The sequence below is a fragment of the Monodon monoceros genome, unplaced genomic scaffold (assembly GCF_005190385.1).
Source record: "Monodon monoceros isolate NGI ecotype Baffin Bay Population unplaced genomic scaffold, NGI_Narwhal_1 Super_Scaffold_2, whole genome shotgun sequence".
Taxonomy (NCBI): Eukaryota; Metazoa; Chordata; class Mammalia; order Artiodactyla; family Monodontidae; genus Monodon; species Monodon monoceros.
Window position 1 is genome coordinate 30359517 of NW_021703776.1, and position 16132 is coordinate 30375648.

A 16132-nucleotide genomic window follows, 5' to 3' on the forward strand; every position below is an offset into this window, starting at 1 on the left:
TAGTGAATCTAACTTAGGAAAGGAGTGAAAGAACATCCCAGTATGGCAGAGAAGGGAAGTCCCAGGACAAGAACTGTGCCTTAAGCCTAAAGGGCAAACACTCCATCCTGGAATAGGCAGAAGGAAGGCTCTATAAATGTGTTTCCAAAAAATAAAATCAACAGATTGTTTAATTGTACAGACAATTTTATTAAGAGGCATTTTACAGAGGGTTTGGAACTTAACCTGCAAGTCAAGAAAAATTAAGTAAATGAAAAAAAAAATGTGGCAAAAAATGTGCTCCACGCGCAACAAACAAACCTTTTTCTTTAAGAAAGAAAATGTGATCACAGTACACTACTTGGCTAAATTATTTTAAAAAGGAAACACAAAAAAACAAAGTGAATGAAAGTTATTGTACACAAAAGGAGACAGAGCATAAGTAATTTTTAAACTTCTGTCATACATGTTCCTATAAAATAAGGGCTGAGGCTAAGTTCCCTCCGGATAGACAGTTGAGAACCCCAAAAGATTAATTATCCAGCAGGGCAAAGTCTTGAGTGTTTCTCCCTGGCTACCGAGTCTGATCCATTCTGAAGGGTTTTAAGCCCATGAGAAACTGGCTACACGATAAGTTATAAATGGATATTAAGGCAACTTACTTATCACCATCTTAAGGCATTCAGGATTGTCTTGAATAAGTGGTTCAGCTTGTACTGTTTTACTTAAGAAATTCTTTGATATAAGAGGAAACCTGACTTTAGCAAGGATGTCAACCATAAATGGCTGGCGGTTAGGTTCATCATATTTCAACCACCTGACTGCAGCATCATAAACCTAAGGGGAGAAAAACAGCATAGTAAAGTTCTTAGAAGGCAGCAGCACTTCCAATTACCTATGTTTACTCTCACGTTGAAAGGGGAGAGTCTCATGAAGGCACAACTTCTTATTCCCAATATTTTATTCAGATATTTGCTTTCATCCCCAAACACCATCTGTACTTCAGAACAGTTTACACAATGCTCTAGTGATTCTTCTAGGTAATATGTTTTTTAGAACTAATTACTACTACTTCTAGGTAATATGTTTTAGAACTAATTACTACTACATAATGTAATGACAGGTAGGATGTTGAATCTATAATCGTTTTTAAACAAAATATAGCTTCCTTTTAGGAAGGAGATATGATGTACATTTCCACTGAAAAAAATCTATTGGTCAATGATAGTTTCAATATATGTTCGTATGGTACCAGGAGAACAGGTTAATTTCCTCAGAGGCCTTCTACCCCAAGAGGTCATCTATGATTTTATTCCTGAATTATGAATTGACAGACTTATTTACTTTCTGGAAACTTTATGATATAAAAATTCTATATATAAAAAGTAAATTATAGGATATTTACATAAGAATTGCTTTCCAAAATAATATGGTAGCATTCATTTAACTGTACCAAACAAGCCCAAGTTTATTAACATAATTGGATTTATAAATCACTAGTTTAAATACACTGAAAACAAACCCATTATTTCATATACATATACATCTACCACACACATTTGAGTTAGTTACATTAGTTATTTTGGGTTGGTGTTAATAAGCCCTAAGTCTGATATAGTTAATTTTTTATGGGAATTGGTCTGTTTTTTTAAATAAACTATTTATTGTAATATTTTTTGATTTACAGAAAAGTTGCAAAGATAGTGCAGAGTTCCCATACACCCTGCACTCAGTTGTTAAAATAGTACATTAGTATGAAACTCATAACTAATGAACCAATACTGATACATTATTTATTAACTAAGGTCCATACTTTAAAAAAAAAATCCTTTAGTTTTTGTCTCATGTTATTTTTCTGTTCCACAATCCCATAAAAGATACCACATTACATTTAGTGGTTATGTCACCTTAGGCTCTTCTAGACTATGACTGTTTCTCAGATCCTCCTTGTTTTTTGAGGACTTTTTGACAGCTTTGAGTTCTGATCAGGTATTTTATAGACTGTCCCTCAATCTGGGTTTGTCTGATGTTTTTCTCATGATTAGGCTGGGGTTATAGTTTTTTTGGGAGGAAGACACAGAGGTAACATGCCATCCTCATTACACGAGAGTACATGATATCACTGATGATATTAACCTGTAGGTAGCGTTCATCAAGTTTGTCAGGTTTCTTCAGTCTAAAATTATTCTTCCCTTTCTATACTATATATGTCAGTCAATTTTGCTCATATAACTGAGTTTTTTCTTTATGCCTACTCAGGTTCTCCGGGTCCAACCTGTCAACTTGCAAACTAATACTCTGGGCCATGAAGACTGGGAGAAAGAATACGGCTCACTGCAAACCTTTTATCTCTAGAACAAAAGTAACTAAAAGCATGCGATCTTACTGTACCTCTATTAGTTTCCTACTGCTGCTATAACACATTATCACAAACTTATTGACTTAAAATACAGAGAAGGATGGGGAACGGAAAACAGGGTTTAAGTGAATGTCTGCATATCAAAGTGTTACCCCATCTAGTTCCCAACACCTGTACCCAGCTTACACCTCTGACTGTTTATCTGACAGTTCTGGAGGTCAGAGTCCAAAATGGGTCACACACTGGGCAAAAATCAAGGTGTCAGCAGGGCTGCCTGAAGGCCTACAGGAGAAACCATTTCCTTGCTTTCTCTAACATCTAGCAGCCATCTGCATTCCTTGGCTTGCGGCCCTTCCTCCATCTTCAAAGCCAGCAATGGCCAACCAAGTCTAATTCATATCACATCACTCTGACACTGACTCTTCTGTCCCTCTTCCATATTTAAGCACCCTTGTGATTACACTGGACCCACCCAATAACCTCCTCCTCTCATGATCCTTAACCACATCTGCTGAGTCTCAACTGCTATGTAAGGTAACACATTCACAGATTCCAAGGATTAGGGTGTGGACAACTCTGGGGGAGGCATTGTTTTACCCACCCAAGAGCATCTCTACAAGTGGCTGGTCTCTCTAAGAGCCAGCCCCTACAAGCACCCAAAACTTATTTTTCCTATGAAACAGAATTTGGAATTAGTGTAAAGAACACATTCTCTCCTAATATCATTCTTTTCTTTGTCATGTATCCAAAAATGAAGCATAAGAAATCCATAGGGACATTTTTACTAAGAAAAATGTGAGAAGCCAGTTTAGTCACCTGATCCTCTGCCCTCACAGTCAGAGTGTCCTGGTTGAGGAGATGTGTAACTCGCTTGACATCAAGTTGTAGAAATTCGTCAGTTTTATAAACTTCAGTAAAATGCTGATGAATAAAGTCATCTGCGGTTGCTTTCAATTCAGGACAGTCTAGACACTCTGCTAGCACACTTATACCTGAACACAGAAAGAAAACAAATGAATAAAAGATGAATACCTTAAAAAACAAACAAACAAATATACATTAAAGATTAAGTATGACTCTAGGAAAATGAGACAATAAATTTCATAAATCTGGATCCTTTTCTTTTCCATTGATTTGTCTATTGTTATGCCAATATACTCTCTTATGTGTGGCTGAATTTGGTACTTTGTAGGACAGGCCCCCTTCAGTGTTTTTTCAAACTTTTCTTGGCTACTGGTATAACATTTTCTCTTGTAAATAAATTTAAAATAAGCTTATAACATTCTACTTTTTAAAAATCCTGATATGACTTCAATTAGGATTGCTGAATTTTTGGCATTTTACATTAGGGACAGTTGCTTGTTCTGCAACATGGAGGAGTTCCACTTAGGAACATGACATAGATCTCCACTTACATTTTTTAATGATCTTCAATGTAATTAACAGTTTTTTCCATAGAAACCCCATATGTTTTCCATTCAGCTACTTTATTTTCTCTTTAGGAGGGAAGATCCCCCTTAATTGATTATTAACGTTCTGTATCAGGAGTCTGCAAAATACTGTCCATGAGCCAAATCCAGCCCACATCTAGCTGTAGGGTCAGCAGCTAAGAACGTTTTTCATATTTTTGAAGGGTTGTGAAAAAAGGGGAAGTGGGGAGAAAAGGGGGGAGAGGAAGGAGAGGAGAAGCAGGAGAGGGAGAAGTAGGAAGAGGAGCAACAAGGACCACACGTGACACATAGCCCACAAAGCCTAAAATATTTGCTATTTGGCCCTTATAGGAAGTTTGTCAACCTCTGCTAAATAAAACCACTGATTACTGTATATGATCTTGTGGCAGGCCTCCATTCAAAGTCATTAGTTAAATTTATTTTAGTTTATTAGCTTTGGTTTTCCATGTTTCAACTTCAATGCTGTCTTCAGATAGTTTTGACACTTTCATATTTATAACCATAAAGGTTCTCATAACTGATGCCTGCTAGTGAGTTAGACTAGTTGCCATTTTCTAAATGTACTGACCAATGCCATGGCATGCTATGTGCTCAGTCTGCTACACCTGAACATTTATGTTCCCACCAGGGAAATGATATTTTCACCAAGAACCAGTATTTGTTTTTTAACTAACTTTTGGCAGTTGAATTTGTTGTAATTATGCTACTCAATTAAATATCATGCAGATCAATAAAATATGAATGTGAAAAGAAAGCAGTTGCTTCTATGAAAACTAATTCTAAGGTTTACAACAGACTTGAAAACGGCTCAAATTAAGCATGACCAGGACAACGGATAAAATCGGGGAAAACACTGCAGAATTCTAGAGGGATTCTATAATCAGACTGTCTTGCTCAGTTATCAATTCGTTTTAAGGAAACTAAAAATAAAAAATCATAGATAATATATTATTGATGTGACTTAGGTAAGACAGACAATGGATCAGTATTCAAATCACAGACTTGGTCTTACAGTCACAGATTGGCAGATTGGTATATTTTTATGTTACACTAAAATAACACCTTTACGGCAGATATAATCTTGTTTAACCACTCACTGCGTTAATGAAATTTTAAATTAGCCAACAAACTACTGTTATGATTATGCCTGATAAGGAAACTTTTATTGTTACCTTATTTATTTTTTTTGATTGACTACATTGGTGGAAATCTTCAGCACGAAGCTGAACGGTAGCACGTTTCCATGCAAAGAATATTAGCTTTAGGTTTCAGACACATACAGGTTAACTTAGGTATTTTATTTCTAGTTTAAGAGTTTTTTTTAAACATTAGGAATGGGTACTGAAAACACAAAAGTGCCTTCAGCATCTGTTGCTATGATTTTAAGTATTTTTTTCCTATAGCATGTTAGTATAGTATATTATGTTTGGTTTTTTAATACTGAATCATTCTGTCATTTCTGAAGTAAATCATTACTCGTTTTCCTAAACACACAAAAACTCATTACTGAGGCTATTTTTTATTTTGGAAAATGTTGATACGATATTTTATGGCTTGTTTCTGCCCAGGTTAATATGTACCTCCCTAACCTCCTCTTAAAATATATTACTAGGTGACCACCTATAGCAGTGGGATAAGGAGGGTGGGAGGAGACGCAGAGGGAGGGGATACGGGGATATATATATATACATAGAGCTGATTCACTTTGTTATACAGCAGAAACTAACACAACATTATAAAGCAATTATACTCCAACAAAGATGTTAAAAATAAATAAATAAAATAAAATATATTACTAGCAAATTTTGTACTGGACAACACCTTTAAGATTAAATGAGGGTAAAAAATGATAAATGAGGACACTTATAACCATGCTTTTTTTCTTTATTAAAATATACATTAACGGTGTTTTTTGTTTTAAAAAATAGGAATCTCATTTCTTACCAAGACAATTTGAAGCATCAACTTGTTCTTTCAAAAAATCAACACACATTTTCTTCACAGGTTCAATCTGGTACTGGTTTGCTGCATCTAACAAAGACTGAACATTGTTGCTATTCACAGAAATTCTGTAAGTAAGTTAAAGTGAATGTTAGTTTCCTACAATTTATTATTTAAATAATGCTACCATAGAATGTATCCTTCTAGCCCCCAAAATTAAACAAAAAATTAAACTTTACAGCCCTTGAATTAGTACGGCATAGGATCCTCAAACCCCGCCCCTACCATCCGTGTAGTTTTTCATTCTGAAGACTCTGGAGCACACCAATTTGTTACAACAACGCTTTGTCATGGCAGATCCCGACCTTACTCCTCCACAACAGAAACGATCCTTAACTTACCTAGCGGTATAAGCGAATTCCACAAGTTGTTCAATAATGTCAGGTTCGGCATCTTTGAGTTCCACTTCAAAGGACTTTGATTCAAGCATGTTAGCTAATACAAAGAGAAGAAACATAAATGGCCTGAGTACTACCCTGAGTTTAACTGAAGAACCCGATCATTCTAGGCTGTGTTAAATGTTGGAGAAAAATAACAGGACAGAGACCTCCCTGAAAGAAAATACCTCAGAAAGCCCAACACATTCCTATAATAAATGCAAGTTAATTCTCCATACTTGACATGTGCCTTAAAATAATTTAAGAAATTAGTGAAATAGTGTACTTCTAAAAAAAAAAAAGCCCAAATGAACAGAGAGACATAAAACTGCATTTAATATTTCCCCAACTCCTAAATTAATTTGGTAGCATTCTCTTAAATTGTTATGGGCAAAATGCCTCTGATGTAGCTGGAACAAACCTACAAGAACAATGACAATTATATGTATAGTCAGCTTTCACTAGCAAAGCTCTCATTCTTCCCCAAAACCCTGGTAGGTAGCCAGAGCACTAAAGAGAAAATTTGAGGCAGATATATTATATAACCTGATCAAGCTCACGAGCAGTACTAAGTAGAACCAGGACTTGGACCCAATTCTCAACTCCAAACTAGGGTTCTTTCTAGTATAATGTATTTCATTTTTCTTTAGTTTAACTTGCTAGATAAAATGCCATAAGACTTATCTGCTCCTTTGCCTTTCCACCGGAGGTTAAGAAAAAAAACCCAGTATTCAAGCAGAAGCTTTATCTCCATTAATAAAGACTTCAGGCCTTTAGGGCTAACGAAAGGACAGTTTTCCTTTGATCAATCATCACCATGACCACTCTTCAATCTCTTCACTGTTCTGTGGACTTAACTTAAAGTGCTTTTAAAACTGGGAAAAATGGCATATTTTCAATTAGACCCCACCTAATTCTCATAGAAAAATTATTATGTTTTACCTTAAGATACTTACTTGTGAACATTAAGTTAAAAAAATGACTCGCTGCAGCAAGGACAACACGATGAGCAGGTATCTTTCTTTCCTGGACCATAAGGATCACATCACACAATGTTTTCTAATCAAGAGAGAAATAAATAAAATTAAAAGGGGTTCAATGGGCATGGCTTAGCAAAGATATAAAACAGGCACTTGCCAAATGCTTTATCTCTATTTTGTATTTAAATCCAGTCTTTTTCCAGCACAGATTTTGTTGTTAATATAAAACCTATTTAGGAAGGACTTACAGAGTTGCTGTCATGAGTTTGCTGTATCAAAATTTGGCACTTAGCTTCTCAACAGTCAGGAAAAAAAAAAGATCTTTATAATCAGAAAAAAAGTAGTCTACTAATCTTTGGGGGAAGCCAAATTTTTTTTCTGACACAAATTCTAAGATATTTCTCATGGTGAGATTTTATGGGGACATTAAATGACCTAATGGCAATGTCCTTGATGGTTTTTCACATATAACAATCTGCTTCTTAAAAACTGTCCTTGATAAAATGCAGGTGCACACTGCATTTTGCAAGAAAGTTGCCTTCATAGATCTAACCCGCAACAGAAACAACTCAGAATATACAGAGTGGATGAACCAAATGTCCACTCAGCACTCTCTCCTTAAATAACATCTCTCTAAAATGCACTTCTGATGGGACCCGGATAGCAGCCACTTTTAAATTGTGATTTCTGACCTAGGCCAAAATGTGTCGCTCTAGGTTACTGAAAAAAGGCAGATCTAGATTATACACTTAAAAATGTTGGAAAAATGGGGTATATTAAGGAAAAAAATTTAAGATTTACTGGAACCCTTAAAGATGAATTCCAAGGAAAAAGAAATGTCCTTTTTATCAAATAAAATTTCAATTTTTTAATGAAGTTAAAGATAATATACAGCTTGGGCTCAGAAAAAAATTTGTAAAGCACCCTCTTAGGCACTGGGAATATGAGGTAAATAATATTTTCAGAGTAATTTCACTCACAAAACTAAATAATGGCTCAAGAGCTCAGAGGATATGGCATTTTCCAAATTTTAAGTATTTTACTGAAACTACTGATATAGTTTCTGATAGATAAATCACTGCTATTTCCTACTTTATTACTTCATGAATAAAAAACCCAAATAAGACGGTAATGCTTAGAATGAGAAAAGAAATGGGTCCCAATTAATGGGCTAAGGGATGAACATTTCACTCTTACAGCTTACTTAAATATTTTTTTATAAGGCCTATAGACTACTGCTTAGAAATTATATGCAGATTATAGTTAAAGCTACTGTTACTCCAACAGTGTCTTAAATTTTTATTTCCTTTTATTTGGGGAGGGGGTACAGAACAGGCATAGCTCTCAGGTGATTTTGCTGCACCCAAAAATACCAGGTAGCAAAACCAAGCCAACTATTTGGTTACTATCAAAACAAGCTGATCAAGTTGCTGAAGATAAAGAAAGAGAAAGGGAGGAGGGAGGGAAGGAAGGAAAAAAGGAGGGAGAGGAAGAAAGAATACTGACAGAATAGCAAGCAAATTAGATAGGGGAGGGACCTATGGCTGCTGATGGGAAGTTCCAGAAAATGTAAAGCTAAACTGAAATGTAGCAAAAAAACTTTCCAAGGCATACTCAGGAATGGGGAATGTTAGTGTAGTGAATTTACAGGCACTGAAGGAAGTTAGAGAAATCAGAGGGATCTTTGTACAATTTAGTCTTAGTCTAAGATTAATCTCTAGCCAGATAGTAACCTTGTGTGTGGCGAGTAGGAGGAGGTGAAATGGGAGCAATCTTTTATATCCAAATGGTGCATTTATTTGACTGGACTACAATAGATTAATAGGTCCTATTCAACAAGAAATGAGACCGACCTAAAGGCAGAGGTCCCTCCTGCTATCAATCCTCTGGGGAAGAGGTGTATGCAAAGACAGGAAATGGGAAGAGACAGAGATTCAGGTGATCTGGAGAATGAGAGGTAACAAGTCCTAGGTGAATGGAAGAGAAACAAAACAAACAAAACTACCTTTTGAACAATACATCTTCACTGGATTAAACAAACCAAAAAACCTTGCAATTTCTCTGTTTATGTCCTCCCCAAATTATGTCTTTGTATTTATTATTTTCAGCTTCTGAATCTTTAGTCTCTTATAAACAGCATAGGTTTTTGTGTAACTTATCTGAAGTTCTCACCATCTAATAATTATTTTTAGTAGGGTTTAGTTGAATCCCTTCTATTTATTACTGATAACTTATGTTTCATCTTACATATGCCATCTTTTTAAATACTATTTATTATGTTTCCTTGCTGTCTTCATTGTTTTTTTTTTTTTAAACTGTCGGTTGCTATTTTGGTCACATTTTCTTTGGACTTTTTCCTCCTTTAGGTGTCTCATTTACAGATCTGTCAAGTATTTGCAAACTGAATCCAGCAGGGTATTGTTCTAGGAATGCAAGAAGGGTTCAAGAATGATAATTCTATAAATGTAATTCATCATACTGACAGGTTAAAAGAGAAAATTTTCATGTAGTAGAAGGACTTCAGGGAATTCCCTGGTGGTCCAGTGGTTAGGACTCCCGTGCTTCCATTGCAGGGGGCACGGGTTCGATCCCTGGTCGGGGAACTAAGATCCTGCATGCCGTGAGGCTTGGCCAAAAAAAGAAAAAAAGAAAAACTTCAATATATGGGCAAAAGAGTGTTTGATAAAATTAAAAATCCATTTCCTGAGATTCTTTAATAAAGAAAATGATGTGTCTGTATGTTGAAGGTCATTCATCAGAATCAACAGCAAACTAGTGAAGCAGGAGAGACATTCTCATTCAAGTTTGAAATATACACACACACACCCTGTCACATTGTTCTGGAAATTTTAGCCATATCACTAAGGAAATAAAGATAAATCAATTTAACACTTGTAGAACTAATATGAAAAGTTAGTAAGGTGGCTAGACAAATAAGATAAACATGAAAAAGCAATTAGATGTGAGTAATATGCCATTAGAAAAACACACAAATGAGAGAAATAAAAATCCCAGTCATAGCAGCAACAAAATAATTAAATGTTGAGAAATAAATCTAAGAAATGTGAGGGATCCACAATAATGGGCATTTGGCATATGATAAAGATACCATTTCACATATGTGGTGAGAAGGTGGAGCACAGGTAATGTTTAAGGCAGTGAAATTATTGTGTGTGATACTCTAACAGTGGATATATGTCATTATACACCTGTCAAAACCCACAGAATGTACAACACAAAGAGTGAACCAATAATGTAACAATGGCTCATCCATTGTAACAACTGCCCCACACTTAGACAAGATGTTAATAATAGGGGAAACTGGGGCGAGGGGGAGGGGCAAAGGGGGTAAATGAAAACTGCACTTTCTGCTCAATTTTTCTGTTAAACCTAAAACTGCTCTAAAAAAAAAAGTTTAATTTAAAAAATGTGGTGAGAGATTTGATAATTGAAAAAATGGGATAACATATCAATTTGAGAAACAACAGATTTCTCTGTCATGAAGTACTCTCTCTTCCTCTGGGGAAGGTAAGTACTGGGAAGGAAGTTTCAGTCCTTTTCTCCAACTGTCGCTTGTTCTAGAGCGACTACAGGATGAGCAAGAGCATGGCAGACGTCACTGACCACACACTGCCAGGCCTCCTGGCTCACTCTTCTTCCATTAATCTGCCCCCAAAGTAGAACGTAATTCACTGGGAGGCTTGCCCCTATCTATGGCAGGAGAGGACTGTTCCCATTCCTCAGCGGCTCTGCCTCAGACTGGTAAGTTTTTAGTTAAGGGGAAAAAGAAGAGGAAGCCCATTTTATGCTCAACTCAACGCCATGTTCACTAGTCTGTCATCACCATTAATTTATCTGTCTCCTACCTTTACTGCTCAAATATTTAGAACCAGAAGAAGAAGAGGGCCCCTGAAATCCATATGCATAGACACTCAAACAGAGGCAAACAGAAACTTTGGTGCTACTTTAGTGTTTGCAAGTATTAGACACTTTTGAGGGAAGAGTCCTTTGGTTTGGAAAGACCTCAAAACAGGCAAGCATTTTAGGCATGCATTAGTGGAATAACCTTTTGCTCTCTGTATGTATTTGCCAGACAGGACTGCAAAGGCACTTCAGGTTCCTGAAAGCTCCACAGCATTGCATGAGGTTCTAGCTTTTAACAACATGTGCTGGCGTTAGTAGGAGGCATGCAAGCAGCTGTCCCAAATTCTATTCTTTATTGTATCCCAAGGAGAGGACTGAGGAATGACTAACCTTTGGATTTATGTAGCTTGTCAACAAGGTTCTGCAATCAGTCCCTCCCAGCGTGATTTCAAGTTGACCCTGGGTACAAATCCCTGGGTAGACTGTAGATTCAACTATAGTTGGGTGGTGGATTTAAATCACTGAAAGGATAAACGAAAATGGAACCCTTATTATATAGGGTAAATCATCATGTTGGATTGAGATACTAGAAAAGCCTCAACAAAGCCATAATAAACCCAAAGGTTAAGAGAAAAAAAATTAAAAGGCCTCTTTAGAAATCATCTTTGTTCAGAAAAGCAAGGAAAACAGCACTGGGCTTAAACACATGTATAACCACGATAAGGCAAGTGGGAAAGTTAAAGAAAAACAAAGGAACACACTTAGATTAATAAAGGAAAAGGGGATTTCCTTCCTTAAGGGGAACATATGTATGACAAGCTAGGCCAAACAGCTTTGAAAGGGAAAGGAGATAAACTTTGGTATAACTGTTCTTTAAAAGACGAAATTACAAAACAAAAAAAAGTTATTTTTATTGTTATTTATACAAAAGCAATATGGACCAAAGAGATATAATGAAGGAAGAAAGAATTCAGGAGCAGACTAAATTGTTTCTCTCAGAAAGAAGCTTGGTCCTGGAATTTTTTTGTAAGATTTCTTTTAAAGCTAAAGGTAAGAAATCAAACACATAATTAAAGGACTGACCTCAAAAGCCTGGGACAATTATAGTAGGTGATTACAGTAAGTTCGGATTGATTTGAAAAGGGAAAAGGAAGAGCAGCAATAGAGTATTTCATGCATTGTTAAATAATCTGCAAGGTGATCTGGTGGGAAGACAGGCAAGGTATATGCTCTAGTGCAACGTATATGGGAAGTTTGTGGAGATAAGACTAAGGGACAGTAGTAGGACACCTTAAGGGAAGCCAAATAATTCAGACCTAAGTTAGATGCTGGGCTTCCCCATAATTAAAATTACTTTACTGAGGGTGGTAAGGGTTGGCAGTAATCCTGAACACACAGACCTCTTATTTTCCACCATGGCAAAATCTATAGACTTTGAAAGGCACTGGTAGAAGTAGGTTAGCAAAACATCTGGGCCCAAAAAGAAAAGGAAAAGAGGCATTTGATCTAAACAATGTTAGCTCTACAGGATAGGAAAGTATTCAATTTAAAAACAGGTTAATAACTCAGCTGGGGCTGTCTGGAAGGAAGAGACACAAAGACACAGCCCATTTTGACACAAATAGGTAACAGAAAGGAATGTGTCTGCTACCACCAAGTTTCCAAGGCCTGGAAAACAAAAAATGAAGAAAGGCAAGGTTTTGAGGAGCGCACTGTAAAGGGCCACAGGCCTTAGAGGAATCTGTTAAAGGTCACACTCCAGCTGAGACAAATGGAGGGGAATAGAGAAAAGGCTCTTCCAAGAGATAGGATTAATGTATATAAAGAAACTGAATCACTTTGCTGTACACTTGAAACTAACACAACATTGTAAATTAACTATACTTCAATATATTTTAAATATATACATGTATATATAAGGAATTTCACAGGAGGTGAGGCTTCTAATGAGGACACAAAGGTGCAGAACAACCAGGAGGATTAGAACTGTAGAGAATTCAAGGCCACAAACTGTGCTCTGCACAACTGCCTGTTACAAATGTGGATCACTCTCCTCCCAAAAGGGAGGGAAGAGTTTGTCACTAGACAAAACTCAATCATTTCTGCCAGGACCACAGGGTTCAAAAAAGAAAGGAAAATTAATCTTTAAACATGCAGCATGGACAAGGGGAAAAAAGAAACTCTAAGAGACTGAGCAGCTGAGAAATCCCCCTGGCAAATACCTAACACTTTGCACATGAGAAACAATGTATCATATGCCAATGAAACATTATTATGCATATGTGAAATTCCTTCCCTATCCAGTAAACATAGTGTCTCTATTGGCCTCTTGATAAGTGATTCCTCCCAGCTGAGTTTAGCCTTACTTAGGGTCTATCAATTACAGAGAGCTGACACAGACTGGCAAGCTGTCTCAACCAAAAGCCAAGATTTTCTTACTTTGAGAACCCTGTTCCTCCAGAAACGAAGTTTCTATCTGTTTTTGGCTGGGAACAATAAGGTGAGTTAGGACTGTATAATAATGTGTCAACATACGCACTATTTATTGTAGAGAGAGTAGATGTGCTTGTATCTTTTCAGGTTTGTAGGGGTGGGGGTGACACTATGCTAATCTTAAAAGTTCCAGAGACCCTTTGACATACTGAAAACATGTGACGCAAACTACCTTGAAATTGGAGACGTTCAGCTTTGGAGGTGCTAAACTAACAATCTATTCCAATGGAAGACAGCCTACGCTGAAGCTGCTGAAGAAGTTACCCTGACTTGACCCAAACATTTAAGTGAATGCCTTCTGGCTGAGACTGAGGAGTTTAAGAAACCAGGGAGAGCAGACTTTTGCCTTTCAATTGCTTTAATTTTAATTTACAGGGAGATTACAGATGTGGGAATTTAATAATGAGGGTTCATAACAGACAAATTTGGGGGATTTTCTGTTGCTAGTATGGAATTAGATGGAGTGCTGTCATTTGGTTCACTGCAGACAATCCGGAGAGCTATGAATGACATCTTGGCTGAGAAAAATTTAAGATGAGAAATGGAAATGACCTTCCAGTCTAGAGTTAACTTAAGAAGTATCAACCCATTCCAGAGCTTTCTGGAGTAAAAATTTAAATAACCTCTTCAACTGTTCTTCAGAGGCTACAAAAAGGAACAGTACAAAAAGGAACAGTCATTGATAGAGGCTGCCTTGTCAGCCTTTAAGATAGAACAAAGCACTCCCTGTGCCAGTAAGAAAACAGAACAACTAAAAGACAAAGCAAACCTGGGAATTCGAACTCACAGTACTTTGTCCAGCCAACTTTTGTGAGGGGATTTGGTGCCGGAATTCTACCATTCAGCTCTTGAGATTCTCAACTCAGGGAGTTGATGTAAAGATCAATAGCCAACTGAGACATAATAGAACACCCTATTGACAGATGGGCAACTACCTGGCAATCCCCTATATGCAGTGCTTTTCTAGTAAATTAAGTTGGAAGATGAGGCTTTGCTTAAGACCACCCCTGCAAATCCTCTGTTCTCAACACCGCTTAGACACAGAAAGACACACACAGTTTATTCTCTTTTCAGGGAAAAGCCTCAGATCAGTGGTCTTCAAACCTTTTTCTTTAAGCAGCTGAATCCATTTTCAATCCATTTTCATTCTATCTATACAAATTAAGTGGTTTCACTTAATTTGTATAGATAGAATGGGTTCTAGCCAGAACTAGCCTGGCAACCAAGGCATGGAAGAGGCTCCCCTCACTAATATGCTTAAGGATTCATTTACAAAAATTTTGTTTCTTATCTCAGCAATTAGTCTTTCTGAAGGTGGGTTCTGCTAGCAGTTTAGAGACTTGGGGACCCAAAAGAAGAATCATTTAATCAAGAGGTATAACAACATTTCCACAGAATTGACAGTTAAGACTGTGACCTGGCCATTTTGGCCTCCTCATGCCACTGGGTAAAAAGTTATTACATTTGGGTAGGCGCCTGATCCTGGCCACCAAGAAAAAAGTTGTTGCTCTTCCTCCATGGGACAGAAGATGACTGGAACTCGGGGACCCCCTTGGATACCTCCTGGTTGTTGGGAGGTATCTATGGGTCTTGAGTTCCTGCATATCTTCCTGGACATGCCAAGAATGCAAGGCTCTACCACTTTTTACCCAGGCCATCATTTCTCAGGGTTTTGTTGGCAGAAAGCGACCATAGGGTGAGATAATGTCTCCCCTCCAGGATAAACAGCAAGCCTGCCTATCATTTGCTATAAAAGTGGCAGATTCCTTATTGTTTATTCCTTAGCTACAACACAAACCCTAACATCCATCTGGGTCCCCATGTCACCCTCATAGTGCTTGTGGGGCAAGGGGAACTGATGCATACATGCTGATGCTGGTGATGCTGTGAACAATCAAGTCCGTTCTCTCTGACCTACGAGTCTCATGTCTTCTGCCAGCATCCATTAAACAGCAACAGGCTAACTAATCAGCTTTTAAGTAGCATAAAATCAAATCCCAGACCCAACACTAGTACTGCCAACTGCAGTGGTAAATGTTAATGTAAGACTAAAGTAACCCTATACAGGCAAGACCAAAGGTTCAAGATACCTAGGAATAAAAGACCCGGTCACCCCATCAGATAAAGAACCTTAAGGGGTTGGCTAAAGACAAAGAATAGGAATAGCCAGTGAAGGAAGAAGTCACAAACACAACAATGAACAAATAATAAACAATGAATGTGGCTTCTACTTTTATTTTCATCTTTGCTTTTATATTTACCTAAGTTTTAACTAGTTTCCTTTCCCCTCCACGATCATATAAAGAATCTATTATTACATATACCCTTAGGGTCTTAAAATGCCTACAGAAGGAATGGATATCACCAAGTGATCCTGGAGTTAGATATGGTAAGTGAAAAAATTTAATTGGTGATATATATATATAATTTTTAAAAAAATTATAGGACAGGGCTTCCCCGGTGGCGCAGTGGTTGAGAGTCTGCCTGCCAATGCAGGGGACGCGGGTTCGTGCCCCGGTCCGGGAGGATCCCGCGTGCCACGTAGCAGTTGGGCCCATGAGCCATGGCCGCTGAGCCTGTGTGTCCAGAGCCTGTGCTCCGCAACGGGAGAAGCCACAGCAGTGAGAG

General features: G+C 37.3%; 1 protein-coding gene across 3 annotated transcripts in view; it reads right to left on the reverse strand.

Annotated features, from left to right (window-relative positions):
* The window catches only part of KLHL7 (kelch like family member 7), a 63640-nt gene that overhangs the window by 37213 nt on the left and 10295 nt on the right, over positions 1 to 16132 (reverse strand). The window contains exons 2-7 of one of the 3 annotated variants that reach the window (XM_029233881.1): positions 11402 to 11532; positions 7124 to 7226; positions 6132 to 6225; positions 5734 to 5858; positions 3155 to 3330; positions 642 to 816 (exon numbers count right to left, since the gene is read on the reverse strand). In XM_029233881.1, coding sequence (XP_029089714.1) covers positions 642 to 816; positions 3155 to 3330; positions 5734 to 5858; positions 6132 to 6225; positions 7124 to 7202 — 649 coding nt within the window. In that variant the 5' untranslated portion in view covers positions 7203 to 7226; positions 11402 to 11532. Of the gene's footprint in view, positions 1 to 641; positions 817 to 3154; positions 3331 to 5733; positions 5859 to 6131; positions 6226 to 7109; positions 7227 to 11401; positions 11533 to 16132 lie in introns of all 3 variants that reach the window. The other 2 variants (XM_029233882.1, XM_029233880.1) reach the window with 2 other exon arrangements.